Source organism: Vigna angularis, chromosome 3 (assembly GCF_016808095.1).
Source record: "Vigna angularis cultivar LongXiaoDou No.4 chromosome 3, ASM1680809v1, whole genome shotgun sequence".
Lineage (NCBI taxonomy): Eukaryota > Viridiplantae > Streptophyta > Magnoliopsida > Fabales > Fabaceae > Vigna > Vigna angularis.
In genome coordinates, this window is record NC_068972.1 from 26,612,541 (window position 1) to 26,640,264 (window position 27,724).

General features: G+C 33.6%; 1 protein-coding gene across 6 annotated transcripts; it reads right to left on the reverse strand.

Moving 5' to 3' along the window:
• Nucleotides 1–15,369: 15,369 nt before the first annotated feature.
• On the reverse strand, nt 15,370–27,695 carry LOC108326506 (uncharacterized). 6 transcript variants are annotated; one of them, XM_052874418.1, is made up of 11 exons: nt 27,294–27,695; nt 26,858–26,989; nt 26,490–26,665; nt 25,900–25,967; nt 25,669–25,770; nt 17,291–17,410; nt 17,056–17,211; nt 16,272–16,391; nt 15,948–16,077; nt 15,571–15,725; nt 15,370–15,487 (listed from the first exon to the last, which is right to left on the reverse strand). In XM_052874418.1, the coding sequence occupies exons 2-10, from the start codon at nt 26,965–26,967 to the stop codon at nt 15,598–15,600; spliced, it is 1,110 nt and encodes a 369-aa protein (XP_052730378.1). In that variant the 5' UTR covers nt 26,968–26,989; nt 27,294–27,695; the 3' UTR covers nt 15,370–15,487; nt 15,571–15,597. The 6 variants fall into 6 exon arrangements, with proteins under 6 accessions (XP_052730378.1, XP_017415542.1, XP_052730377.1 ...); XM_017560053.2 differs by having other exon boundaries at nt 15,370–15,509; XM_052874417.1 differs by adding an exon at nt 27,086–27,211 and having other exon boundaries at nt 15,370–15,725.
• Between the last annotated feature and the right edge of the window lie 29 nt (nt 27,696–27,724).

The window sequence follows — 27,724 nt, forward strand, 5'->3', positions numbered from 1 at the left end:
CTTACCTCTGAGCGTGACCGGACGTTCACAGAGACATAATACAGTTCACACCACTACAAGTCCTTCTACCCTTAATGCTCAACAATTCTCCAAAACTAAACCAAACAAAAGACCAAAAATGGCTCAAAACGAGATTATGAACTCATGCAACCATAATCTTGGTTTGCATGTGCCAGAAAACGAACGGCTAAAGGAGAAGAAGAACTTACCAGTTCAGAACCCAAAACCGATCGGTTCAAACTAAAGCTCTTGACTTCGGAGGAGTAGCAACGGTGCCTGAATAGTGATCGGAGGAAACAAAAGTGAGAATTTCTTAGAGAGAAGATGAAGGAGATGTAGTGAGAAGGAGGAGAAAATGAGATTTTTCAGAATCTGGGGAAGAAGGGTGCATGCAGAGAGAGTGGCGTGAATTTCTGAAAATCAAGTTTTCCTTCCAACGTCAAAACGAGCTCCGCTCATCTGCCAACACCTGTCTTTGTCCATCTGAGTGTCGAACCCCTCGCTTGACACATGGAATCCACTAAAGCGGCACGTACGTGAATTTTAGTGGTTCTGACACAAACACATTGGCGCAATAATGTTTATGTTTACCTTAATTTATAATAATAATAAAAATTATGAATCATTGTTTTTATTTTAACACCACTCAAAATAATATAATTAGAATTAATCATGAAATATTGTCTATTTTAAAGTATAAAATTCTCTTTATTTAAAGATTAAATTAATAATTTATTTAATTCAAAAATAAAAATACAATAGAGTAAAAACAAATATAAAAAAAACAAAACGAAGATCTAAATATAAAAATCAAATTATTAATTAAGAAATTTTGAAATAATATTTGAGAAAATTAAAAAAAATGGATTTAAATTAATTTTACTCTTGTGTACAGGATATCGAGACTTGAATTCATCAGTTAGAATTTGATATAAAAAATAAAAAATTTGGTTGCGCATGTCCTTGTCTCCACCTCCCCTGATACCATATTACAAATGGATATCTTAATTTTTTCTTTGGTCTGTAAACTACGTCATTATATTAGTTAATATAATGTTGAAACAAAACAATAATGAAATAATATCATAATTAGGGTTCGTAAATTTGATCCAATTGGCATGGTTACGATGGCAAGCGCGTATAAAATTTTTCTCTCCTTGCGTTTTGAATCAGCGAGATTAGATAGCTGGTTTTGATGAAACACGATTTGAAAAGGTCTAAGTTTGTAATAACTTTTTTGTCCCTAAGATATTTGAGCACATGAAAATTGACATTCATACGAATGCAAAGAAGAACTTTGCAATCTTTATAGTGGTAACATCTTCTGTCTAGTTTTCAGTGCTGTGGGTCCAATTGCCCTTTTGCATTCCATCCAATCTTCCACTTTCCCCTTTTCTTCAAAACATATTTCTCTCCTATTTACATTATAATATAATATCAACTACCTCTTCTACATCCAAGTTTCTCTAACTATCTTTATTAACCTTACCAGGTTGAACTTGCATACATCAATTTACGTCACTCCTACTTTTATACTTTCATTTAAGTTACTTATCTTTCTTCTTCACGTTTTTCATTATTGTTATAAAATAGTGTTTGGAGGAAAAATATTGTGGAATGTTTTCATTTCTCTCCACTGATAAGTTAATGAATTATCATACAAATTAAAAGTAGGATGAATCTTAGTGTGTCAAAACCTTTTTTAGAATAGTACGAGCAGTGATTGTTGATGTTGTTAGTTAAAAGACTTGTCTCATATATAGTTATATAATATAAAAGATATAAAGTAAGAGTATAGTTTTAGATTAAATAGACTAGTTTGTTAGTAAGAGTGTTTATTAACTTAATTTGGATCATTTGTGAATTAGTTATTGATGTAAATATTGTGTTATGTTATTTTAGTTAGTTATAATTATCTATTTTTAATTATTTTGTAACCATAAATTTTTATTTGTTTTAGAATACAGTTAAATGTACTAAGTAACAATAAAATAGCTTTTAGTAAATTTATTTGTTTTTCATTTTTTTAGCGTGATTCACCTTTTGTATTGCATTATTTCTTTTTTATTGTTATTTGGACTTGTTTCGACACTCGATATTCAACAAACCAATATCAGAGCTAATTTTGATTTTGTTTTGCATATGTGATCAAGATTTTTGAAATAAAGGTGAACATCACAACTCAAATTGTAAAAGTTTAATGGAAAGGACAATTTCAACCTATGAAGAATCAAGATGGAGTCTTTATGGAACAAGAGGTGTGGACACTCCTTACCAAAAGTATGTCACACATAGAGAGTAAATAAAAGAAAAAAAAAACTCATTTTATGATCCGTTGTTATCACATGAGGTTCTTTATGAAGTTGTGAAGGAGAATACTTTGGGACATTACTGGTGAAGTTGGAAAAGTTGTTTATAATAAAGTCAATTTTCAATAAGTTATTATTGAAGAAGAGGTTGTTTGGGTTGTGTATGAAGGAGGGTATCCCACTAAAGGCTCATCTTGAGAGCTCAATTATATCTTGATGGAGCTTTTGACATAGGCATCAAGGTAGAAGATGAAGACACAATAATAATTATCCTAACCTCTCTCTTTCATTGTCCTACAAGAGCTTAGTGAGTTCTTTGAACATGAAAAAAGAAAAATTTACATTACACTTGAAGATGTTAAGTTTAGCCTCTTTAGGGAGTTTCACCCTAAGACATTTGAGAGTGTTGAAAATGCATCAACTTTAGGATAAATTTTCTTCAACTACGACAAGAAGTCAAAGAAGATGAAGGTTGATCCTAAATATGTTTGACAAGTTGGTCATGGATTATATATACTCCTTTCACATACGTCCTAGGAAGGACTTACTTACCGTGTTTGGTGAATTGGACAATGATAACATTTTGATAGGCAATTATGCTTCTTTCAAAATTAGTAGTATAAGCTCAATATAAATATAGATAATGGTGAGGATATGAAAGGTTACATGTAGTGTAGATGGTGGAGTGAGTGTTGTGGTGATGGAGGGATTTAGGGAAGGAACCTTTATTTCCTTAAAGGTTTTTTTATTGATTTTAAGTTTATGTTTGTCTCTTTGTCTAGTAATACCTTTTTTGATATGCAACTAAACACATGTGTTAATGCTAGAAGGTTGGGTGTTTTCTCCAAATAGGGGCTGCAAGAAGACTAGAAGGTGGAGACTTTTCCTTTTTTGTGAAATTATATGTTTAGAAAGCAACACATATAAGGCTTCCCTATAAGTTTGTGTTAGAAAAAGAAATGTTGGTTTTGTTAAACCAAGAATGAGTTGTTGAATTGGTTTAAGCAAATTTTTTCTTGAAAGAAACCTTTTTTTCTTTAAAATCTTTTTAAAAATGATGTCAAATAGAAAATTATGAGAATAGTGAATTGGTTTACTTATTGTTATATGGAGATGATATGCTGATTGGAAGTTGAAATGGGAATGAGGTTACAAGGATGAAATCACTACTTGGTAGTGAATTTGAGATAAAGGATATTTGTACAATTGAGAAGATTACATGAATGGAGGTAAACAGGGAATGCACCTGGAGGAAGCTCTTTTTATATGAAGGATAGTACATCTCAAAGGTACTAAGATGTTTTGGAATAAAACATGATATGGTTATAAGTACACCTTTAACAATGCTTATACATCTTTTGGGACTCAATACTGCTCATTTTCATTAGAAGAAGAATTACATGCCTCATGTTTCTTATGATATAAGTATAGTTGAAAATTTGATGTACACAATATTGTACACTAGGTCATACCTTGTTCAAACAGTTAGTCTAATGAACATACTTTAGAAAAAGCATTAATAGATTGTAAAATGGATCTTAAAATACTTTAAAGGAGTTTAGGATATTGAAATTATCTTCAATGGTGATTCACAATATACTCTAAAATAGTTATCTAACTCTAACTTGGTTATGGACTTAACGCTAGGTAGTCCATACAATATACACATTCATGATTGATGGATTTTAGAAAGTTGTTCTTTAACCAACAATGACTTTGTAGACCATGTAGACAAAGTATATGAGATTGGTGAAGGTAATTCAATTTATGATCAAGGGAAAGAAAATCACTTCTATGATAGTCTGAGGACATTATGTTACTAAGAATCATGTCAAGCATGATATTATATTACATAAAATATCACTCCTTTTGTATTAATGAGATGATTGAAGGAGAAAATTTTTATACCAAACAAAATCTCACATGTGTATTAACGAATCTCATTCCTAAAAGCAAGTTTATATATTGCTTAAACTTATTAAACATGGATTATTGACAGTACTTATAGAAAAATAAAAACAATTGTAATATAAGATAAAATTTGTAGATTATGACGTAATTAACTCTTTTCTAAAATGGTGTGTTTTGATGATGGTAAGTGTCATCTACTTATTAGGCATGAAATTTATGTAGATGTACCCTATATATGAATATTTAATAATTTTAGACTTGTTAGACTTGATGTACATCATTTCATTAATTAATGATTGTTGTAAATGTTGTTATATTAGTTAGTTATCGTAACATGAAACCATTTTTTTACCCTATATAAAAAATAATTTATCCTTATTATAAAACTCAATTATATATGTATGTTGGGAATCAACAAAATACTTTTTTTTATAAAATTTAGTAAATAAAACAATTTTATACATATCTATCTTACTTTATTTTATTTTTTTCGCCGTATAGTCTGTGATTCACAATTAATATTATATTGTTTATTTTATTAATTTTTAAACTATTTTGTAGCACTAAATCCACAACATATATTAAAGGATAGATAAAAAATTAACATAAAATGTAAATATATAAACCACATAAATTTATGGCGTGCAAAATTAATATATGTACATTCGAGCAGGGAAGGAGTCAGTTTTAGATCAAACGAGACCAAAAGGTTGTTTTTATTTTTGGAAATTATCTTATGGTATTTTTAGTCCACTTCCTAAATAGTGTTTGGTATGGTAGCACACTATATGAATTCTGATAACGGTATTGATGATATGTGATTGGTTCGTTATGATAATGTGAACAAAAAATCAATAAGTTTGTACTTACATAAAAAAAAGGGTTTATTAAGACTAATTCAACAACAAGCATTAAGAAAAGAAGAAAAACTAAAGGAATAGTCTTCTAAAAATATTATAATAATAAAAAACCATTTGAGACCAAATAGATTATAGGACAAACTCCATTAAAAAATGAATTATTTAAAAATGAAATTATAAATTAATTAGCCAAATATATTAATCTCTTCATATATCAATCCAAATATAATCACATGTTTGACCCGAAATTGGAGTATACAAAGTTAAAGTGTCTATTAATGTTCGCATGTTTTGTTTTATCACAATTATAAAATTGTATGTTCTCCCTCTTAAGACTCCAAGAAACTCCTAACTGATGCTCTCTAGTTTTGCCCTGCAAAAAATAATATATATATATATATATATATATATATATATATATATATATATATATATATATATATATATATATATATGTATATATATAAAAAAAGAGAGGTATTTTTATCACATAATTAAAATAATAATTAAGTTTTTTTTTCATTCATATCTAAACCTAACGAAAGAAAGTTGTATATAATATAAGAATTAAATTGAATTTTTTTATTGCTATTTGTTATTTATTAATACGGTGAAATTTTTTTATGTTGGTTAAAAAAACTTTTTATATTAGTTTTGAAATGAGCATAAATACAATTGACATAAAATGTTTTAATTTTTTATGCCAGTTATCTTGCAATTAACATAAAAAGTTTCACTCTCATTTCATTCTTAAATTCTTGATGAAACAATAGTTTTGTCATAAGCGGTAAACTAAACTTCAATTTCATGCTCACCGTCACTGTCATCCATTCCGCACTTGGCTTCCTTCGACTCTTTTTTTCACCACCCAATACTACTTGTACACTTTTTCATCGAGAAAATCTAAGATTTCAGAGTCCACATAACAAACACAATAAATACATTCACCAACTTTGTTTACTTTATTTGTTCACATTTATATTTATCTTTCTCTTTTAAAAAATAATATTGTCAAATAAAACATGTTTTTCTTGTTAGTAAAAAATAAATAAAAGTTTATACTAAATAATACACAAATTAACTTGTAAGAATTTTTTTTGCAAATATTTTCTTTTCCATTGTATCGAAGATCAATCATTGCATTTAAAGATATATTTTTTGTTTTAAAAAAACATAAAGTTCAATCATAGTTTTATAAAAATGTTTTAAAACATTAAAGAAAAAAATATATAAATTATTTTTCATTTTAAATTTTAGTCGATGTGATACTTGTAGCAAAATAGTTTTCAGTATATTTGTTTTTCCAATTTCAACATAAGAAAAGGGTTGATTATGCGATCATTGTCATATTCATAAGACAAATTAGAAAGCATGCAAAGTACTTGAAACTCAAAATAAAATGGTGGTTGTTTGGTACTATTAAACTACATTATCTTCATGCATGCTTACCTTTCATTATTATCTGATTAATGAGTTAATTAATTAACTGATTATCTAAAATAATTATGTATTAAAGTGACGCTAAGTTTTGTAGGCCCCAGAAGGCATTAGAGAAAGGCAGAAAGTAGTAGAATAATAGACATTGGAGGAAGAAGAATATAAATTCACTTTTCATATAGTAATGAGTTTGTCTATAGAGTGGATTCCATGTACACATTAATTAATATACGAAATTTAATTATATATATTTCTTATTTCTGGTGACGTAAAGTGCAGAAAAGAGCCAACGATGAAAACAATCGCAAAGAAAATTGATTCCTATGCCAACTTGTGTGGTCTGTATTTGGAATTTTCTTACTTAATTTCTATGGTGTGAGTTATTTTTAAGGGAATCTGCTTCACCAAAGCTTCATTATTCAAAAATCTTCTTTCTGCCTTTTCTTAATCTCTTTTCCGCATAAGCCAAACTTCTTATCGGTGTCCTAACATACATAATTTGCATATTGCTCTTTCAAAATACCAACTTGTCTACAATTCATGAGCAAGTTCATAACGTAGAGATATATATTGACTACAAAATCATATGTCATTTATATATATTACAAGAAAATTATCAAATAACAATTCATTTTAAAGATAAAAAATAATTAATCTTTATATTGACTATTTTAGATACATTTTATAATTATAAATTATTGATATTAAAGATATTTTTTATTTTGAATAAAAAAATTATGATTGATTTGTGGATTAAAAGTTTAAATTAGTTTTTAATTAACTATAAAAAAATTAGTGTTTAAATTACTTTCTAATTTAGAGACTAAATTATAATTAATAATAATAAGTTTCTAAAACTTTACAGGCTAATTAAATTATAATTATTTGTGTATAATAGAAACTATTTTAAATACTAATAATATTTAGTTTATAAAATGATATCTAATTTAGTACTAATTATTTTGGCCTCTAATAAAATTAATTATTATTCAATGATTTTATTTTGGCGGTATATATTATATCCATGTAAATGTAAGATAGTAAAGTTTCAATTAAAACTTTCTGATAAAAGTCACTAGACTATCAAGACATAATATTATTACAATAAGAAATGAAAACAAAAACTGAAGTTAATATTAATACTTTATTACCTGTGGTCAATTATATTTGTAAAAAGGACTCATATGACCAGTATAATCTAAGTTAAGAGGGAGTTTTATAATTATAGAAATGAGGAAAAGATCCTACATAATCAAGGATATTGTTATAATCGTATAAAGAAGGAAAATGATCCTATATATAATCAAGGGTATTGTTATAATTATAGAAATAAGGAGTTGGTTTTATACAATGAGTATAACTCCCCCATTTTTTCGTTTTCCTAGGTACATAGCTAAACAAATAATTATATCCCAAATAATTAAAATAAAAAGAAAAATAATCATGCTTTATTTAAATTTTAAATAAAGAGAAAAATGTATGTCATGGTATAATGAGTTGAATAAATTGAAAATAAATAATAATAAAATCTATAAGTCTATTTAAGCATCATTTGGTTTTGTCCCACTCTCATTTTTCATTATTATACATTTTTCTTTATATCTATACTATCATAGGTTTCTAATTACACGTGGAAACCACCAATATAAATGAGTTAACAAAACAATGTAAAACCTCAAAGTTTAAAAATAATGTCACAAAGTATATAAAATTCAAAAACGTACGAAAAATAATATTTCTTTTTTAAAAGTCTTTTTTTTCATTAAAAGTAAAAGATACACTAGTGTGAAATGGTCCTTGTCACTGAGCAATAATTGATGTTTATTGGGCTACATTTCCGACGTCATATAACTATTAGACGTTGGTGGTCTACATGTCTAATGTCATATGCTGACTTTCAGACATTTGTCACTCAAAGAACAAATGTCTAACTCTGTTAAATCATTAAAAACCTGAACTGAAAAGATGTTTACTATATTTATGAGCAATTCAATATCAGTGGGTGAGAGGTCCGACGTCTAACTGTGTTAAAAATAATAAAAAATTGAGCGTGAAATCAATTTTTGAGTCTGTTAAGCGTTGGCTATATTAGGGATCCGATGGCTATATGACGTCAACCTCGAGAGGATTCAACGTCCTGTGGTCATTTATTCTACCCAGGGAACCCATTTCCTTCACTTTCTCTGCGCGAACCCTTCTTCCACGAGTGCGAACAACTCCAACAAAGCTTTCGGTGACCACCAAAAGTAATATTTCTTTCATTTAACACAAATGCACGTTTATTGAATACTTTAAGTATAATTTTCTTTTGTTTTGACCGATTGGATTCGTGCATAGACCATCTTTAGGTATAAATCCACCTTCAAGGTTAATTTTGTTTTTTTATTTTTGATGTATATTGCACTTTGTTTATAAATTAGTTGTTGAACTTTTGTTTTTGATATATATTGCTCTCGGGAAACTTGTTTGTTGTATTTGGCATTTGTTATATTTTGTCTAGTGTGATTTTTGGCATTTTAATTAAATATTGAGTGAAACTTAGTTTCTATTTGAGATTTAACACAAATGATTAAACTTTTAATCGTTTGTATTAAATCTTGAATTGTCCGATCTATAACGTGTACCTTGGAGTTTATGAATAAATTTGATAAAATTTTGATTGAGATCATTTTGTATTGTTTTCCGGATGCATATTTGATTGTGGTCATCTGTAATTACTTTCATTTCTTGTATCTCGAAGATAAATGTGAAATGCTGCCAAAATTTTATCAAATTTATCATGTTAGACTTCTTTGTATCCGTGTTAGGAATTATAAAAAGTATTTATTTTGAGTAGGTAGGGGTCTAACCTTATGAGAGTTAAAAATTTGAGACTAATGGAGTTTGTTACGAATATAGTATGGATTGAAGTTAGATGAATGAATGTCGCATCAATGAAAAATATGAAAATGGAGTTTGAGTTCTTGCAATATGTTGAAGAACATGCAAACTCTATGAACAAGACATATTTTTGTCCTTGTGTTCGTTGTCTTAATCAAATACGTTGGGACTTCGGCAACATGCGTGATCATCTATTCATCTATGGTATAATAAGAAGTTATATAGTTTGGACTTGGCATGAATACTACACAATCCTACAACGTTATGAGAAACAAATTATGTGGATGAATTGATGAATGATCATTTAGAGGACATGGTATATGATGTTGGTCAAGAAAATTTTGGAAGAGTTCATTTATATGATTCTCTTAAGAACGACTCAAAGCAAGAGTTGTATCTAGGATGCTATAACTTTACACGTTTGTCGACAACATTGAAATTGTTTAGTTTAAAAGTAACACGTTACCTATCTATAATTACGAGATGAAGAAAATTTTATGTTTAATGAGTTTGGGGTAGTATTAACTTATGTTTCAAATGTAATTAGAGTTATGAGTAGGCCCATAGAACAACAAATTCAAATACTGTATTCAAAGGTGAGAAGTCATTGATCTTTAAGTTATTAATTTTTGAATGTCAACTTATGACTTAGATATGTGATTGTTTTCTTTGTCATGTTTAGTGAAATAAGAAGTTAGATTCATGATAATGTGGTTACCATGTCATGTCTTGGATGAAGACCATCATTCGAGTAGGAATTGGAGATGATTTGACTGAGATAATAATATATATCTTTCACATATTACAAATCACATTCAACTTTAAACATTAGAATACAAGCATAATCAAGTTATGTTGTTTTTGTAGCGCTTCAAGAATTCATCACTAATAACAGAGGACACGATGAATAAGATATGATATGAGTGAACAATGTATCTTCTAGAGCGATGAAGTTAATTAGGACATACCCACCATAACAACCATTGGATTTTTTCTTGAAGACATACATTAGTTTAGTTTTTAGTTTTGATAACTTTAGTTTTTACTTTTAGTTTTGATTAGTTCACACTTTAAATTGTAAATGTGTGCTCGAAACATTAAATACTACAAATTGTGTTTATTTTCTACATATCAGGTTTGGTAAAACTGTAAAAAAAGAATAAATTATTAAAAAAACTACAATTAACGTTTTTTATGGCGTTAACAGACGTCAATTAACGTCTGTTATGGCATTACCTGACCTCAATTCCCCCTTTGTCATTTCCAAAAACTTTCGCTTAGCAATGCAGGTCCCTATTGCCCAACAACAATTGACGTTTGTTGGGCTGACGATCAACATCCTTAGATGTATGTTTCTCACGTCTAATGTTAAAATGACGTCTCTAGGAACGATGTCAAAGTTTGAACTAACGTCAAAGGTAAAAAATAACTGATGTCAAAACTCGTTTTTGTAGTAGTGATATGAGAGTTCACCAAGTTAGACTCTAGGAAATAGAAGTAAGTCACAAATGGACAAACTTAAAAACTTTCTCTTTCCTAGCTAGAGTCTTTCCAAAATCACTTTCAAACTTCTCAATAATCATTAGAAAACTTAGATAATTGAAAACAACCTACCAATAATATTTAAAACACAACAACGCCTTAATTCATAGAGTTCTCAGTCTAAAGACACCAACCTTTTGATCTCGACGCTCAAGGACTAAGTATCAAACACCAATCAATAGAGTTCTTTACCCAAAGACATCCATCCTCTATCTTCAATACTCTAAAGATCCTCCACAAACAAGCACACCCAAACATAGTTGATAAAGTTCTCTACCTATAGACACCAGTCATTTGACTTTGACACTCTAAGAAGCCTTCACTCCATCAAGCTACCAACCAAAAGGGATCCTCTTAAGGCACTCACTTAAGGAGTATGGTTTGAACAAAGCAACAAACAAAGCTCAAAAGAGCCTAAGCAACTTAGCTCTAACCAAAGGTTAAACAAAGCTCACAAGGAGTTACTCACATGAATTAAATCAAAATTACAATCTAACATAACTCTATTAAGTATTGAGGTTAGAGAACTGATGTCTCTAGATCGAGTATTGTATGAATTGAGACTTTACTGTGTTTTAAAAATTATTGGTAGGTTGTTCTCAATTTTCTAATAATTATTGAGATGTGTGAAAATGATCTTGGAAAGACTTTGACTAAGAAAGATAAGGTTTTTAAGTTTTTCCATTTATGACTCCCGTCTCTTTCTTAGGAGTCTAACTTGGTGAACTTTCATATGTTTTACTTTCAACTAAAGAAAGGAGTTTTTCAAGGAGTTATTATTTTTCAAATTTTTTTGGATTTTAAATACTTGTGACAATAGTTTCAAACTTAAGATTTTACGTGTTTTGTTAGTTTATCTTTGTAATTGTGATTTTTACATGCAATGATCGTATTCTATATAGAAGTAGGTGATCATTTAAGTATTGAGGAAGTTGCGCAACAGTATAGAATAAGGATTGAACAAGACTAATTGATATTTGAGATAGACTTAGAGTTTTATTCCATTGTTACTTTACTTTTTATTTTTTATTTTCAATCTTATCAAATGAATAAAAGTATCGTAATGTTAGACAAGGATTTGTTTCCATTTTATTTGAGATTATTCATGTAGATATGCATTCAAGGAAAGAAAAAAAGTAGTGTTATAACAAGGAATATATAGATTATATATGTATTACTAAAAACACTTTTTTTTTATTCTTTCACCATATCTTTATTATAAGAGGATATTAAATCTTGTCTATTTATTCGTGTTAATTACATTTTCTAAATATAAATAAAGCATTCATATTCTCTCATAAACACAGTTTTAGTCCAATATTTTTATCTTTTCTAAATTTTAACAAAATATATATATATATATATATATATATATATATATATATATATATTTTTATTGACAAATGTTAGTTGTTAGTTTTAGTTAGTAGGAGGAGTTGAACCCATAACCTTTGACACTCTCGTTCTAAACTAACCTTGTATCTCCCAAATGTTAATGGAGGAGCTGAATCTAAAACCTCTCCCATCTTTCCTTCTAACTTTTATCACTCAAAACTCTATATGTGTATGTGACTTTTTCGTTTCCAAAGATATTCTCTACATATAAAGGATGAAAAAAAAGAAGTCATTGTGTTTCGGTGGAAAGTTTTGGGACCGAGAGACTAACCTGTTGATGTGTCTGGGCTGCTCGCTTGCTTCCAAACTCCTGCTATTAACCGATCGGTGTTGGCACAAACCGATCGGTCTTCTTCTTGACGAGGGGGGATGTACCTGCAAAAGGTACTCCGACGCTCAAGTTAGGCGTGTGATTTGAAGAGCCTCGGCTCTTGGTTGAATATTTAGTGAATAGTTATCACTATTAAGTATTTGAGAGTAGCGTAGAGTGAATAATGCATGAGTGGAACGTACCTGGCCTTTGGCCCTGGCTTTGTATTTATAATTTACCTCATGGATCCTAAGCTGATATAAGCCCAATAAAATATAAACAGAATAAGATATAAACAGATTACCTGAATATCCGGTTGGTTGTTTGTAACCACTCGGTTAATATTTTATACTATACACATTGTAAATTCTTTTGTAAATTCTTTGGATCAATAAGATCTTCATCATCTTGAATTTATCTACCTTAATTGGAGATCCTTAAATGTTCTTCATATAGCATTAATTACATATCTTTCTTTTTTAAATAGCATTGTGATATATGACATAATTTATTAGGTTTACGTCAAATATCAAAACATATGATCTTATACAACTACTAGTCCTTGTGGACTTAGCAAATTACTAAGTTAGAGAATTTATTGTGGTAGAACATCTTTAGACACATTATTCAAGTATCTTTGATATAAATAAGTCATCATGAGATCTTCTTGTAATAATGAAGAAACAAACATTTTTTCTATTAAAAAAATAAGTATTTATAATGTTGAGATGTCATATATCGCAATCGAGATCAAACGAAATATTGAAACAAACTTAAAAAGGTTAAAGAGTCATCACCATAGTTTTTATTAAACAAAACTACAGAATTACCTTTTAAAAAATAATTATGATCCTTAAAACCAAATTTGAGATGGATGGTCAATTATATGTAAGAAAAATATTAACACCTATGTTCGTCCTCGGACAATTACCTTTAACTAATGTGCACAGGATAATTTTCCTAAAATCAAACAAAGAAATATGTAAAAGGTTACCCGAAAAGTATTTATAAGAACCCAACAAGAATTTACCTTAACACTACATTTTTCCATTCACAACAAAAAGTTAGCATTATCTAGTTCTCTGTAAAAAGATATATGAGAGTCGGTATTTTAGTTTTAAAGTTTTAATATTTTTTATATTTTTATTGATGTTTATACTAGATACAGTTACAAATCACAGAACGAGAAAATAAAAGAGGATAAGTTGTAATGTCTAAATCTTATTTTTAAAAGAAATTTAATTACAAGTTTTATTACATTAGAGCGTTTTTTTTTAAATAACTAAATATTGAATATATGATATACATGTCATCATTCAAATGTTTAAGATAACTTTTAAAATGACGTGCTTATTTATATATGTTTGTGTATTAAAAAAATATTTAAATGTATAATATCTAAATCATCTTTAAAATATTAATTACTAAATATAAGATGACACATATGTTATACATATATTATTAAACTTACTTTCCATTTTATATATATATAAACCTGTATTAAATGTTAATGTAAGAAAAAAATATTTAATCATACTATTGATAATAAAAAAATTATATTATAATACTATACACAAAAATGAAAACATGTCATAACCTTCACCAATGACTTATGGTCCAATATATTAACGTAATTGAAATATATAAGGAATAACATTAAAACATGAGCACAGGCACACCATATGACCGCATCCTAATGTCATTTCCAAAAGAGAAAAAGAAGCAATGAAAGTGGCAGAGCACTGTCAACCTAAAAAGAAGGAAAGCTATGATCATTTTTATTATTTTTACATATATTTTAAATATGTACTGAAGGATTGCATGGACAAACAATTGCAGAGGCAATTTGAGTGAATAGTGAAACAAGGTATTTTTATCTAAGGACCTTTGCCACGAATGCCAACCATTCCCTTGCACCCTTGGTTAATCTCCCTGACATCTACTACAGGAAGAATGGGATTTAAACTCCATGATGATGAGTTGCAGTAGCAGAGATGACTAACTATCAATGGTTCAATTCAAGTTTAGGACTCCTGTCTTCCTTGCATCCTGAAATCGTATCAACAATTTCTCAATTCTTGTGATCATCATTCTTAGACTTATCAAACTTTCCTTTCAAGTTTCTTTGTTTTGTTTTCATTATCCAATTTTTAATTCATTTCATCAATTAACCCAAATTTACTCTCTCTCTTTTTTTGTTGCAATGGTATCAGTTGTCTTTCCAGTTTCAGCCAAATGTTCCTTAATTCCTTAAATTATTCGTCACTTTTTTCTGCGATGAAGTTAACCCTAGCAGAACTTTTTAATTTGAGCAAGAAAAAAACATTCATTTCATGGATTTTGGTTAACAAAAGTAAACAATTTAAATTGAGGGCTCCGCTTACAGAATAAATATATTCTTTGTTGTTCTAATTGTACAGGAGAGCAGAAGATTAAGAACATTCCATTATCGGTCTAAACTAAACATAACGTTTTATACAAACTATCCAAACTTCTACTAGTAGGTTGAACCCTAATGTGTATAAGAATGACAATCAATTCTCACAAGTACAAAATTACCTAATTAAAACTTATTAGAGTTGATAGCATTTTAAAAAAAAAAAGTCTACTAAAGTTTACACAAATACAAAATTGGGAGCGTTTTCAAAATATTAGGAAAGTCTATAAATTTCACGCACTCTCTGGGAAGTCATTTTAAAACATGTTAATACATGAACAGACACAATTTTCATATAATTATAAATTTTACACGGATTGCAACGTTGTTGATTAGATCATACCTAAGGAGACCAAGAAATGACCGCAATATGTTCCACGTTACAGTGCAATTGGCAGATCGTATCCTAGGCAACAACAATGGGAACACTGAAAACTTGTAAGAACTTATTCCAAAATGCTGAAGGAAGGCAGAATGTAAAGCTACTACCTAAATTTCCATTTCATTACAAAATCACTAATCAGAAGTTGACAATCTAGTCAAGCCACCAATCACTACAGCACTATCACTTGCAGAAACACATTCATCCTCAACATATGGGATTGTTTTCCTCAGGGTCAGATCTATTGGAATACTCTCATTGCCTGCAAACCACAAACATAGGCTGTAGCAACTATTCAAACTATAAATAATAGTAGTGAAAATATGCCCTTCACAATTGTTGGAGCCATGATAGCCACAAATATGAAGGTGGCTGTATAATATGCAGGCATGCGATCAAGTGTGCAGCCGTGATAGAAATGCTGTGTTACTAGCAATAATGCATATATGTAATATTATCCTTATAGCATAAGAGTTAGTGTTACCTGCATCGATGCTGTCCTGTTCAATACAAACGGCAGCATAATGAGAACCAGCTAACTCCAGAAGTCCAAACTGCCAATTGCTAGACGGATTCTTCAGCTCATCAGAAGTCTCAACAGTAATATCATGTGCCTGTCAGCAGAGAAAATTGCTAATGGAAGAAAAAAGACGACAAATCTCCTTCGAAAATTTAATATGCTAATACTAAAGCAAGTCTTCATGGCAGTTGACTCCAAAGGAGAAATCAATATATCGTCAAATAATGTCACTAATTAGGAGCTCTTTATATCTCAAATTCAAACAAACTTTACAAGAGCGAGGCATACCTTAGAAATCATATGAGGTGGAGTATGGAAGTTTCCTTTCACATGGTCTCCTAATCGCACGGTGAAACTCTTAAAAGGTGAGGCTGAGAAGCCCTTCCCTAGTGCTTTTACATATGCCTCCTGTAAATGGAGATGTCTTTGTGAGTAACGGCTGGATAACACATTGAATTTCATCTTACAGCAAGTTATGTTGACTAACTATATATTATCTTTATAATTAACAGTTGTTTCAAAATATAAGTTTCAAAGGAAATTGGTGAAAATAACTCTACATTTGACTTCTAGTTGAATACTTAGCATAAAAAAGACACTAGTAAACAAATCAAAATTGAAAAAGAAATTTTATATATGTCTATAGGAGATAGCCATAGACATTTTTTAAATGGAGCTAACAAAACAGAACAAATCATATAGACAAATTTGAAATACATTATATTAACTTGCATCTTAACCAACAATAAGTTTTAATAAAATATTTATGGTTTTACCTGACATCAATTAATGCAAGAATATGCTTTGCGGGTAATTCCAGTTTCATAATAATATGGAAATACATTACCATATCTTCAAAGCTAATGTAAGGTAGAACACAGCAATGCCCCATTACAATTCAAAAAACAAATAATTCTCGAAGAAAATTATTGATATGATGCCATACAAATAAAGTAATTCATTTTTTTCAATATAATAGTTCCAACTTCAAACAGTCACATTTGTTTCTAACCAGACTCTTTATTCAATAGGAAACCTAACAGCATTAGTGAAATTCAATCCAGTTACTAACCTTTAGAGTCCATAATTTAATGAGCTCTTGAAGACGGAGTTCAGGGTCCACAATGTGAGTCAACATTTCTATTTCCAAAGGAGAAAAGAAGCGTTGTGCAAAGGCTAATGTATCATTCTTTAACCTCCTTTGCTTCACTTCCACATCAATACCAATCTACAATGAGAATGACAAGTTAAACAAGTTCAAAGAAAATGGTCTTCAGAAAAATGAATATGATAGAAAATGTCATTACACTAGAAGAGAACACAATGCCTATGATGGGCCTCAACATAATGGGCCTTCCTTGATACAGCATTATTGGAAGAGAAAAAAAGATAGGGATAAAGTAGGCAGTAAGGAGGAGACAATGGTTCTGCAGGATAATAACAGAATGATGTTGTTAGGAGATGGAGAGTTTACGAGAGAAGGAATAAAACATTAAATGCCTAACTGACTTAGCAGTTAGGAAGGACGGGGTTATTGGCTGTATAAATAGCAAATAAACAATTGTAGATGGTTGTTGATTGTTTTGATTGTAGTTCTAACAAGATTTGTCATCCTGAGGGGGGAGGTTAGGCTCTCTATATTCTTTGTACATTGGATTCTTGCAGTGATAATACAAGAGATTATTCATTCTTACTATCTTGTTAGTCTGGTTGTGTTAGAGAGAGTTTTACCTAGGTTTCTTGATAGGAAACCTAACAATTTGGCCCGACCTACCGGATCCCAAATTGGGCGCGAGAACGAGTTATGGAGGGAACGACGGAGGGAAGACTGGAGGCGTTGGAGATTACGATGGAAGGGATGAAGGCTGAGTCCGCCGTTGTACGACGGGACCTACAACAATTAATGCAGATGATGGGGGCGCAGACTAACAACCACAACGACAACTCTGATGGGAGTCAAACGTCCGTGAATGAAAATCCGTGGAGGCACGATGAGGAAACTAGAGGAAGAGGGGGTGGCGACCATCAGGGGGTGCAAAATAATTGGAGGAAGGTGGTGGACTTACCCACGTTCGAAGGGCTGGAACCTCACAGTTGGATCAATCGGGCTGAACGATTTTTCGATATCTAGAAGGTGGTGGAGGAAGATAAGGTGGAACTCGCGTACATCAGCATGGAGGGCAGCGTGAGTTATTGGTTCAAGTTTTGGAAAGAAAAGGCCACGAATCGTTCTTGGGAGGGCCTTAAAGCAGCCATGATCGGCCGATTTTGGAGTGGGTTTCGGGGGTCCGTATTCGAACGACTTGCGACGTTGCGGCAGGAGGGAACCGTGGAAGATCACGTTCGCGAATTTGAGATGTTGGTGGAGCAAACTCGTGGGTATCGGAGGAGCAGGTTTTGGGTTATTTCCTCGCCGGATTGCACGAGGACATCAAGGGGCAGGTTCAAATTCTTGATCCTCAGGAGCTGATGGTCGCGATGAGAATTGTGAGAGACGTGAAGGACGCAGCGATCAGAGCGAGAGGGGAAAGTTGGAATGAGACCAAGAATTCGCAATCTTGGGGACGAGCGATCGGGGCAGTAACAAGAAACGAGATCAGTCGCCCTAATCTGAGTCAACCGAGCGGGGCAGAAAGCGTAGGATCGGTGAGAAAGAAGGAGTCGCAACAAGTGCCAACACTAGACCGAACGGTATGGGCGGACCGAACAGAATGGGCGGACCGAACGGAATGGGAGGACCGAATGGTATGAGCAGACCAAACAGTATGGGCGGGAGCGACAACAGAAGCTGAACGGTGAGGAACTTGCCCTATCCTGAGTTCCTGAAGAGAAAAGAAGAGGGGCAATGTTTTCGATGTGGGGGACCATTCGCGCCCAGTCACCAGTGTCCAGAAAGGAGCTTACGGGTGGTACTCTTAGCAGAGGATGAAGAAGACGATGAAGAGAAGGATGTGCCACCACCCAAGCCTCCTTAATTGAATTGGAAGACATAGCCAATGGGTTTCCTTCATACGGTAACACATTGAGGAAGGGAGCCATGAGATCAAGCTTCCCGCTTCCAACCTTGAGGACAAGGTTGTTCGGCAGCGGGGTGTAATGTTAGGAGATGGAGAGTTTACGAGAGAAGCGGGGTTATTGGCTGTATAAATAGCAAATAAACAATTGTAGATGGTTGTTGATTGTAGTTCTAACAGGATTTGTCATCCTGAGGGGGGAGGTTAGGCTCTCTGTATTCTTTGTACATTGGATTCTTGCGGTGATAATATAAGAGGTTATTCATTCTTACTGTCTTGTTAGTCTAGTTGTGTTAGAGAGAGTTTTACCTAGGTTTCTTGATAGGAAACCTAACAAATGCATTGCGAAAGGAGAACAAAGAGTGATGCATTCCAAAGACAGAGTGGGTCACAGGGTGCAGTAACATTTTGTGATAAACTGCATTCCAAAGACAGAGAAGATGGATACAAAAATGGTGCTTAAAAGGAAGAACATTGAACTGGTACCAATGGTGGGAATATCAAGTATTGATGGTGATGTGCAAATATTCCAACAATCACTTTTTGGTCAATTTTAGATGGAACCTACAGAGAATCCATACAAAGTGTTGATGGGATTAAAGCAAAGGGGCTCGATTATTGAGTATCAAGAGAAGTTTGAACCACTCCCTGCTTCATTGCGTTTCGTAGACGAAGGAATTCATGATCAAAGCTTATCAAAATGAATTGAAAGATGAAATCAAAGCAGAAGCAAGGATAACTGGTTCAAGCAACTTAACATAAGGGGATCTTTTTTTTTAAACTCCAAGGAGGATGGGCATGATAGAGTTTGACAAGAATCATCCATTCCTTTTTCAAAGACGACGAGCCGCCCACCTTCAATACCTAAGATGAAGAATTCTCACCCATGCTACGAGTTTGCGGTCAAGCGCAATCTAAGATCCCTCGTCGATAGACATGAACTAGGCAAGTCTGAATCCCTTTCTGTTTTGTTTTATCAGCTGATCTTACGAGCTTTCATAGAAAGCCTATTGCACATCATAATGGAGATGGCACAAAAGATTGAGATGGACCCTCAGGTAGAGAAGTTGGGCCCAACACTAATAAAACCCCATTGGGGGGCGGGAGTAGGGAGTTTGGGCCCAAAAAGGGACAAGGACTCAACCCTCTTACTGCTAAGGACAATGAATCTTAACTCGCCCATTAGTTGGAAGTCGGATTCAGACCCAAGGTAAAGGAGGAGGCAATTGGTAAGTGATGTGAGTTCCAATTAGAGAAGGTTGGGCTTTAAGAAATTGAGAGACTTGAGATTACTCAAAAGCTTGAGCAGTGCAGACTTGAGACATTACCTAATTGAGGTGCAGCAACACGAACAAGTCATAGAGATTAAGGGTGATGTAGCATTATCCCAGGCTGTGACATCATTAAAAACCACAAGAAAACGGTTGAGAAATGAGGCAGAAGATTACTATGTGGAATTGGGGATGATGAATATAGTTTGCATGGAGCTATCAACTCATATTCCGGATGGAACCCCAAAAGAATTAAAAGAACTATTAGAAAAATTGGGAGACATGGTTAACTTAAAGGCCCAACCCTATAAATTGAGATAATTTGAAAAAAGTGTGAATGAATAGTCCCAGTTTCTATGGGTTGTTCAAGGTTTTCTTACTTGTTGCTCCTTATAAACTTTTCTTACCTGAAATTGGGAATGAAAAACTTGTTGCCGTTTATAAACTTTTCTTACCTGAGACATCAAGGTTACATCCAATCGTTCATATCTCTCAACTCAAAAAGGCTTCTCCATCTAGTCAGCCAATTCGAGAACTTTCTACCTTTCCTAAGAAGGGAATTGGAATTGCAAGCCAAAGCTACAAATGTGGTAGCAGCTAGGAAGTTGTTAAATGGAAACTGCGAGGTACTTATACAGTGGGTGGGGTTACCCCAATGAGGACGGCACTTCAAAGGAATTTAAATTGATTCAAACAGTTTTTCCTGATTTTCACCTTAAGGACAAGGTGCAGTTCAATTGTCCTCAACAAAAGGGGCCTCCTTCGAAACAATACTATCAAGGAGAAAAATAAACAGGGATAAAATGGAAAGTTAAGAGGAGAATATGGTTGTGCAGGATCATAACAAACTGCATACACGGCAAGAGGAGAGAGGAGGTAGGGATGTGAAAATTTGGGACAGAATTAATTTGGGATATTTTGGGGGCTGATGTTGCCACATAGCAGCTTCTAATTCTCTGGTTTAGATCTTATTTTTTGGCATTTTTTGTTTCTGCTCAGACTTGTAACCATGGGTTAACGTTAAAGTTTTACTTGAATTACTTAAGATTGAAACTGCAAAATAATTCTAGAGGGCTTAATTGATCCCTCTCACAATTTTCTATTTATAAGAATAAATTGATACACAAGTACATGATAAATAGGGTAACCCTAGACACAATATAATCATGATAAATAGGGTAATCCTAGACATAATATAATCATGATAAATAGGGTAACCCTTGACACACTATAATGATGATAAAATAGGATAAATATCCTAACACTCCCCCTCAAGCTGGAGCATACAAATTATATGTACCAAGCTTGGAACAAATAAACTCAATCCGAGGACCCCTTAATGACTTTGTCAATACATCTGCGAGTTGATCGTTTGACCCAATAAACTCAGTACATATTTCTTTGGTCAACAACTTTTCACGAACAAAATGACAATCAATTTCTATATGTTTAGTCCTCTCGTGAAACACTGGATTTGATGCAATGTGGAGAGCAGCTTGATTGTCGCAATACATCTCCATAGTATGGATGTCACAAAATTTAATCTCTTGAAGGAATTGTTTCACCCATATAAGTTCACATGTTAGTGATGCCATTGCCCTATACTCGCTTCCGCGGTTGATCGAGCTATTACATTTTGTTTCTTACTTTTCCATGAAATAATGTTTCCTCCCAAAAAAACACAATATCCTGTTGTAGACCGTCTATCAATAGGTGAACCTGCCCAATCTGCATCACAATACCCAGAGACATGAATGCTTCCTTTATCTTCATATAACAATCCTTGCCCGGGAGCCTTCTTTACATACCTTAGAATGCGAATGAGAGCATTCCAATGGTCAACACATGGAGCCTGCATGAACTGACTAACCACTCCAACTGCAAAGGATAGATCTGGCCTTGTAATAGTGAGATAAATCAGTTTGCCAACCAGCCTCCTATACCTCTCTGGATCGGAGAATAATTCACCTTCTTCTGTCCTTAATTTCTGGTTTGGGTCCATGGGACTGTCTACCGGTCTACAATCAATCATGCCTGTTTCTTGTAATATATCAAGAGCATACTTCCTTTGGGAGATTACAACTCCATCTTTTGATTGCGCTACTTCAATGCCTAAGAAGTATTTGAGACTTCCAAGATCCTTGGTTTGAAAATGTCTACACAAGTACTCTTTTAGTTGAGATATTCCAACAACATCATTTCCTGTAATGACAATATCATCAACATATACTATTAAGTAAACACATTTTCCGAGAGAAGAATGACAATAAAAAACTGAATGGTCCGCTTCACTGCGTTTTAGCCCAAATTTTTGAACAATGGAGCTAAACTTTCCAAACCAAGCACGTGGGGATTGCTTGAGGCCATATAGAGATCGATGCAATTTGCATACCATACCAGACTCCCCCTGAGCAACAAACCCAGGAGGTTGCTCCATATAAACTTCTTCCTCAAGATCACCATGTAGGAAGGCATTCTTGATATCCAATTGATGAAGTGGCCAGTGACGAATGGCTGCCATGGCAAAGAAGAGACGAATAGTAGTCATCTTGGCTACAGGAGAGAAAGTGTCACAATAATCAAGACCATAAACCTGAGTGTAACCTTTTGCAACAAACCTCACCCTATAAGCCGGTTTTGTGGGATTGAGTTAGGCTTAAAACCCACTACTAACATGGTATCAGAGCCAGGTTAGAGCCTATCCTAGCGAGTTCTAAGTGGACATTCTATTCTTCTATTCCACCCGCAATCGGGCCGTTATCGGACCACCCAATTTCTACTATCACGCACGAGATGTCTATACCTCGGCGTGAAGGGGGTGTGTTGGAAGTCCCACATCGACTAGAGATAAGGCCAAATTATAATATATAAGTGAGGTGCAAACCTCACCCTATAAGCCGGTTTTAAGTATTACTGTGGTCAAGAGCCTGCATTTCTGCAATCATAGCTTGTCGCCATCCAGGATGATCAAGTGCTTCTTTCACATTCTTGGATATAACAACAGAGGACACTGAGGATAAAAGAGAAAAATAGGAGGGCGACAATCGATGATAGCTTAGAAAATTATAAATGGGATGAGGGTTCCGAGTGGAACGAGTACCTTTTCTAAGGGCAATAGGTCATGCTGAATCATTTGCACCAGGAGGCGTGGGAGGTGACGAGGGAGAAGAATCTGAAGTAGGAGATTCACCATTGTCTTGGGGAGGTGGACTATCCATTGGGGCCCTGTGTGGGATGATCTCAGTATGTGGAGGAACAGGTGTAGAAGGATTGTGATCAAGAGTTGGAATGACAGAGACAGTGGAGCTATTTGACTCAGCCATTGGAATAGGAAGGACCTGCTGGAGGAAAGAAACATCCTGAACAGATGGAGAGAAGTAAGGAGTCTGTTCAAAGAATGTGACATTGGCAGACATGTAATACTTCTTAGTTTCAGGAGAGTAACACCGATATCCTTTTTGAAGTCGAGAATAGCCTAAGAAGACACATTTGAGAGCGCGAGCGGAGAGTTTGTCTAGACCTGGAGACATGTCATGAACAAAACATACACAGCCAAACACTCGGGGAGATGTATGAAAGAGAGGATCATTAGGAAACAAAATGGAGAAAGGGACTTTATTATCAAGAGAGGAGGAGGGCATCCTATTAATAAGATAACATGCAGTTAAGATGGCATCCCCCAGTGATGGACAGGAATATGGGCACCAAGCAAAAGGGTACGAGCAGTTTCAACCAAGTGTCTATTTTTTCGTTCTGCTATACCATTTTGCTGTGGTGTATGAGGACAAGTAAACTGATGTAAGATACCATGGGAACTTAAGATGGCAGAAAAGGAGGATGAGAAATACTCTTTTGCATTATCACTTCTTAATATTTTGATTACTTGACCAAATTGATTCTTGATTTCATTCAAAAAGGATGTAAAGATAGCTAACAATTCAGAACGATTTTTCATAAGATAAACCCAAGTACATCTTGAATATTCATCAATAAAGGTAACAAAATATCTAAAACCAAAGGAGGAGATACGACTAGGTCCCCATATATCAGAATGGATGATGGAAAAACTAGAATTACATATTGATTGAGACCTTTTAGGAAAGGAAGATCTAACATGTTTTCCTAATTGACATGACTCACATTCTAAGGTTTGGAGACCACTAAGTTCAGGACACGTCTTTTTTAATTTGGACAAATGAGGATGGCCAAGTCGATCATGTAGCACTTTAGGATTAGGAGTAGCAACACAAGACACCCTTGGACGAGATCCAAAATGGTATAATCCGCCAGCTTCATATCCTTCTCCAATCTGTCTCCCCGAACCACGCTCCTGTATAACAAAAGATTTATGATCAAAGGTTATTGAACAATTTAACATTTTAGTCAACTGGCTTAAGGAAATTAAATTAAAAGGACAATTAGGGACAAAAAGGACTGAGTTGAGATTGAGAGAGGGAGACAAAGAAACATGACCGATTCCTTTGGAAGAAGTTTTAGATCCATTTGCAAGGGTTATGAAATGAGGTTTTTCTCGAAAGGAAATAGATGAGAACAAAGAGGTATTACCAGAAATGTGATCAGAAGCACCTGAGTCAATTACCCATGAATTTTGACATTCCATAGATTGAGAAACGCAAGCTGTTGATGTATTGGGAGATTGAGATGGTTGTGCCAAGGTGTTAGACTTTAACCTTAAATACTCTTGATATTCATCCTCAGAAAACATAGAAGTGGAGGACCATGATAGATAATTTTTTCCATTTAGCTTCTCGGAGGTAATTGATGGACTTCCAGAAAAGGAAAGAGTACTGCCAGACGCCATTTCTGAAGAAGACGAATAGTACTAATTTGGAACAAGAAAACCCTAAGGGTTTAGACGAAGGAAACTGTGACAGTGATGGACGACGGTGGCCGGCGGCGACGGTGGCCGGACGGTGGCCGGACAGTGGTCGGCGACGGACAGCGGTGGCCGACGGTTGACGGTGGCCGGCGGCGGGCAGCGGCGGACAGTGGCGGGCGACGAAGAACTGTGGCGCCGGACAGATATATATTACGAGATAGAAACCAGAGCGGGATCGACCCGCTCTGATACCAACTTAAGATTGAAACTGCAAAATAATTCTAGAGGGCTTAATTGATCCCTCTCACAATCTTCTATTTATAAGAATAAATTGATACACAAGTACATGATAAATAGGGTAACCCTAGACACAATATAATCATGATAAATAGGGTAATCCTAGACATAATATAATCATGATAAATAGGGTAACCCTTGACACACTATAATGATGATAAAATAGGATAAATATCCTAACAGAATTCAATAAAAGAATAGTTCCTTGAAGAAATTCTTTTACAAATAAATTACAGCTGTGAAATAAAATACTGAATACATACAGCTGAACCCACAGTTACTCCGCAAGCTATCAAAGACGAAGTGTGTGAGATATTAAAATGCAGTGGTGGGCGGCTCCAATCATCAGCATGTGGCCAGTCCAGCTATTCAAATGTGCTACCATAAACCGTTAATATTTACACGAAAGCTCAATGAACAAGGCATATACCAATTATGCAAAAAGAAAGTGCAAAACATACAAAAGTTAATAAATTAATAATTCAAAAACACACCTCAGGCTTGCCATAATTGTTCTTCCTAAACATTAAAGATTTTGGATCAATTTGACAATTCGTCTGATCTAGCAGCAAACAATAATCATTAGATATTCAGTCATGATATAAAATTATCAAAACCAAATGAAGCAAAGCTGTAACAATATACTAAGTACAGATGTAACCATGACAGATAGTTTCATATAATTCAAGGTCCATGAAACAAGTAGGTACTAAGTGCAACTAATCCATTTATCTTAAAATTGTTATTAAGCTAAGGTTAGGAGTAAAATAATATAGTTGATTCCCAATTTTTTTTGGTGTATATAGTAGCTCATTCTGGACGAAACAGGCAACCAGCCAAAATAAGTGATCGACAAAATTGCCACTTGATAATTAGTAGCTATGGTGGCATATACCAGGTTATGAAACCACAATATTTTAGTCCATTAAACCCTATATTGTGACTGAAAATGTATATGACTTGCATAGATTGCAATATCATAGCTTGGTGATTGGTAAGCAATTCAAACAGTGTTAGAAAAATGAAAAAACGAAAAAGGAAGAAGAAAAACTAAGATATACGGAACCAGAATAATATAACTCACATCTTGCTAATGTGGTGCGAACTAATGCACGGGCCAGCAGAGCTCTTTTCCTTATCTGTTCCCCGCGCATGGTAATTATATTTTCTTTCTCACAAGGCGATAGAATTTCTAAATATTGGTTCAATAGGTTTGTGCTCTTGACCTCATCAGGTAAAACATACCAAAAATGAACTTCCCTGCATTAAAATAAAAATAGTTGGTCCCTAATACATTTAATAACATTTTACAAGATACATAAGCAACATAAGTCTTCACTAAAAACGCAAATGTAATCCACAACACTATCATTTTTAGCTAAATCTAAGAAACATAAATGTACTGTTACATATATACAAGGAGTCAAATAAAAATACTCAATTGGTTTATACCTTTGTGCAGGGAGTTGCACAGGGAGCAAAGATGATGAAGCAGTGGCGAGACTCCTTCCCAAGCAATGTATATTCATCATCAGCAGTGCTTTGTCTCGCAATGAAGTCATGCACACAGAGGACCAAGAGTACCTAGTATTATTATATTGTATTCAAAATCAATTCTTTGGAAATGTATGTTTATCAAACTCGCGTGTTAACTCGTAAATTCGAGTTTACGTTCCATACCGATTGCCCGAGTTGACTCGGAAGAAAATTCGTTTCTTATGCAGGATTGGTAGGCTCGTTGTGAACTCCGTGAGCTCGGCCACACTCGAGAGCTTGCAATCGAGTTGGCGAGTCCAGAGGGGTTTTCTTTTTAACCCAAAACGACGCCATTGATCGCCGTTTCTTGTGCGGAAATTTAAAAAAAAAAAAAAAAAAAAAAAAAACTCACCGTGATTAGGCTCGCTATTCTCCTCCACCTCGTGGATTAGGGTTCGCTGTTCTGGTCTCCGTTGGCTGCGCTGTGTCATTATCTTCTGTGCTGTGTCATTCTCTTCTCCGGCCACGCCAAACCCACCATAGTTTCGCTATGTGGTGATGCCTCGTGCTCTTCTCTGTCGTCGTGCTTTCTGGTCGCGGTTCTCTCTGCTCGTAGCTCTCTCCGCTCGCGGTTCTTGTTGCGGTTCTCTCGGCTCGTGGTTGTGATATGCTCGATGGTGTTCTGCTCTACGCTGCACGCGGTTCTTAAGCTATATGAAACAAATTTTCGTTAACTTTAATTGCTCTTTTTAAATTTTGTAATTGAAAATTAAAATTAGGGAACAATTAAAGGATCCAATTCTGAGAGCAATTCGAGAGTATCTTATCTTAACAATTCATGTC

Bases quoted from the DNA above. Each gene is read 5' to 3' on its own strand.
- LOC108326506 (XM_052874418.1), bottom strand. From the start codon at position 26,967: ATGACTTCATTGCGAGACAAAGCACTGCTGATGATGAATATACATTGC. The intron at 26,666-26,857 runs GTATAAACCAAT...ATTTTAATGCAG, and splicing joins GTGCAACTCCCTGCACAAAG to GGAAGTTCATTTTTGGTATG. The intron at 17,212-17,290 runs GTAATGACATTT...TTCTCATTGTAG, and splicing joins GCATTGTGTTCTCTTCTAGT to ATTGGTATTGATGTGGAAGT.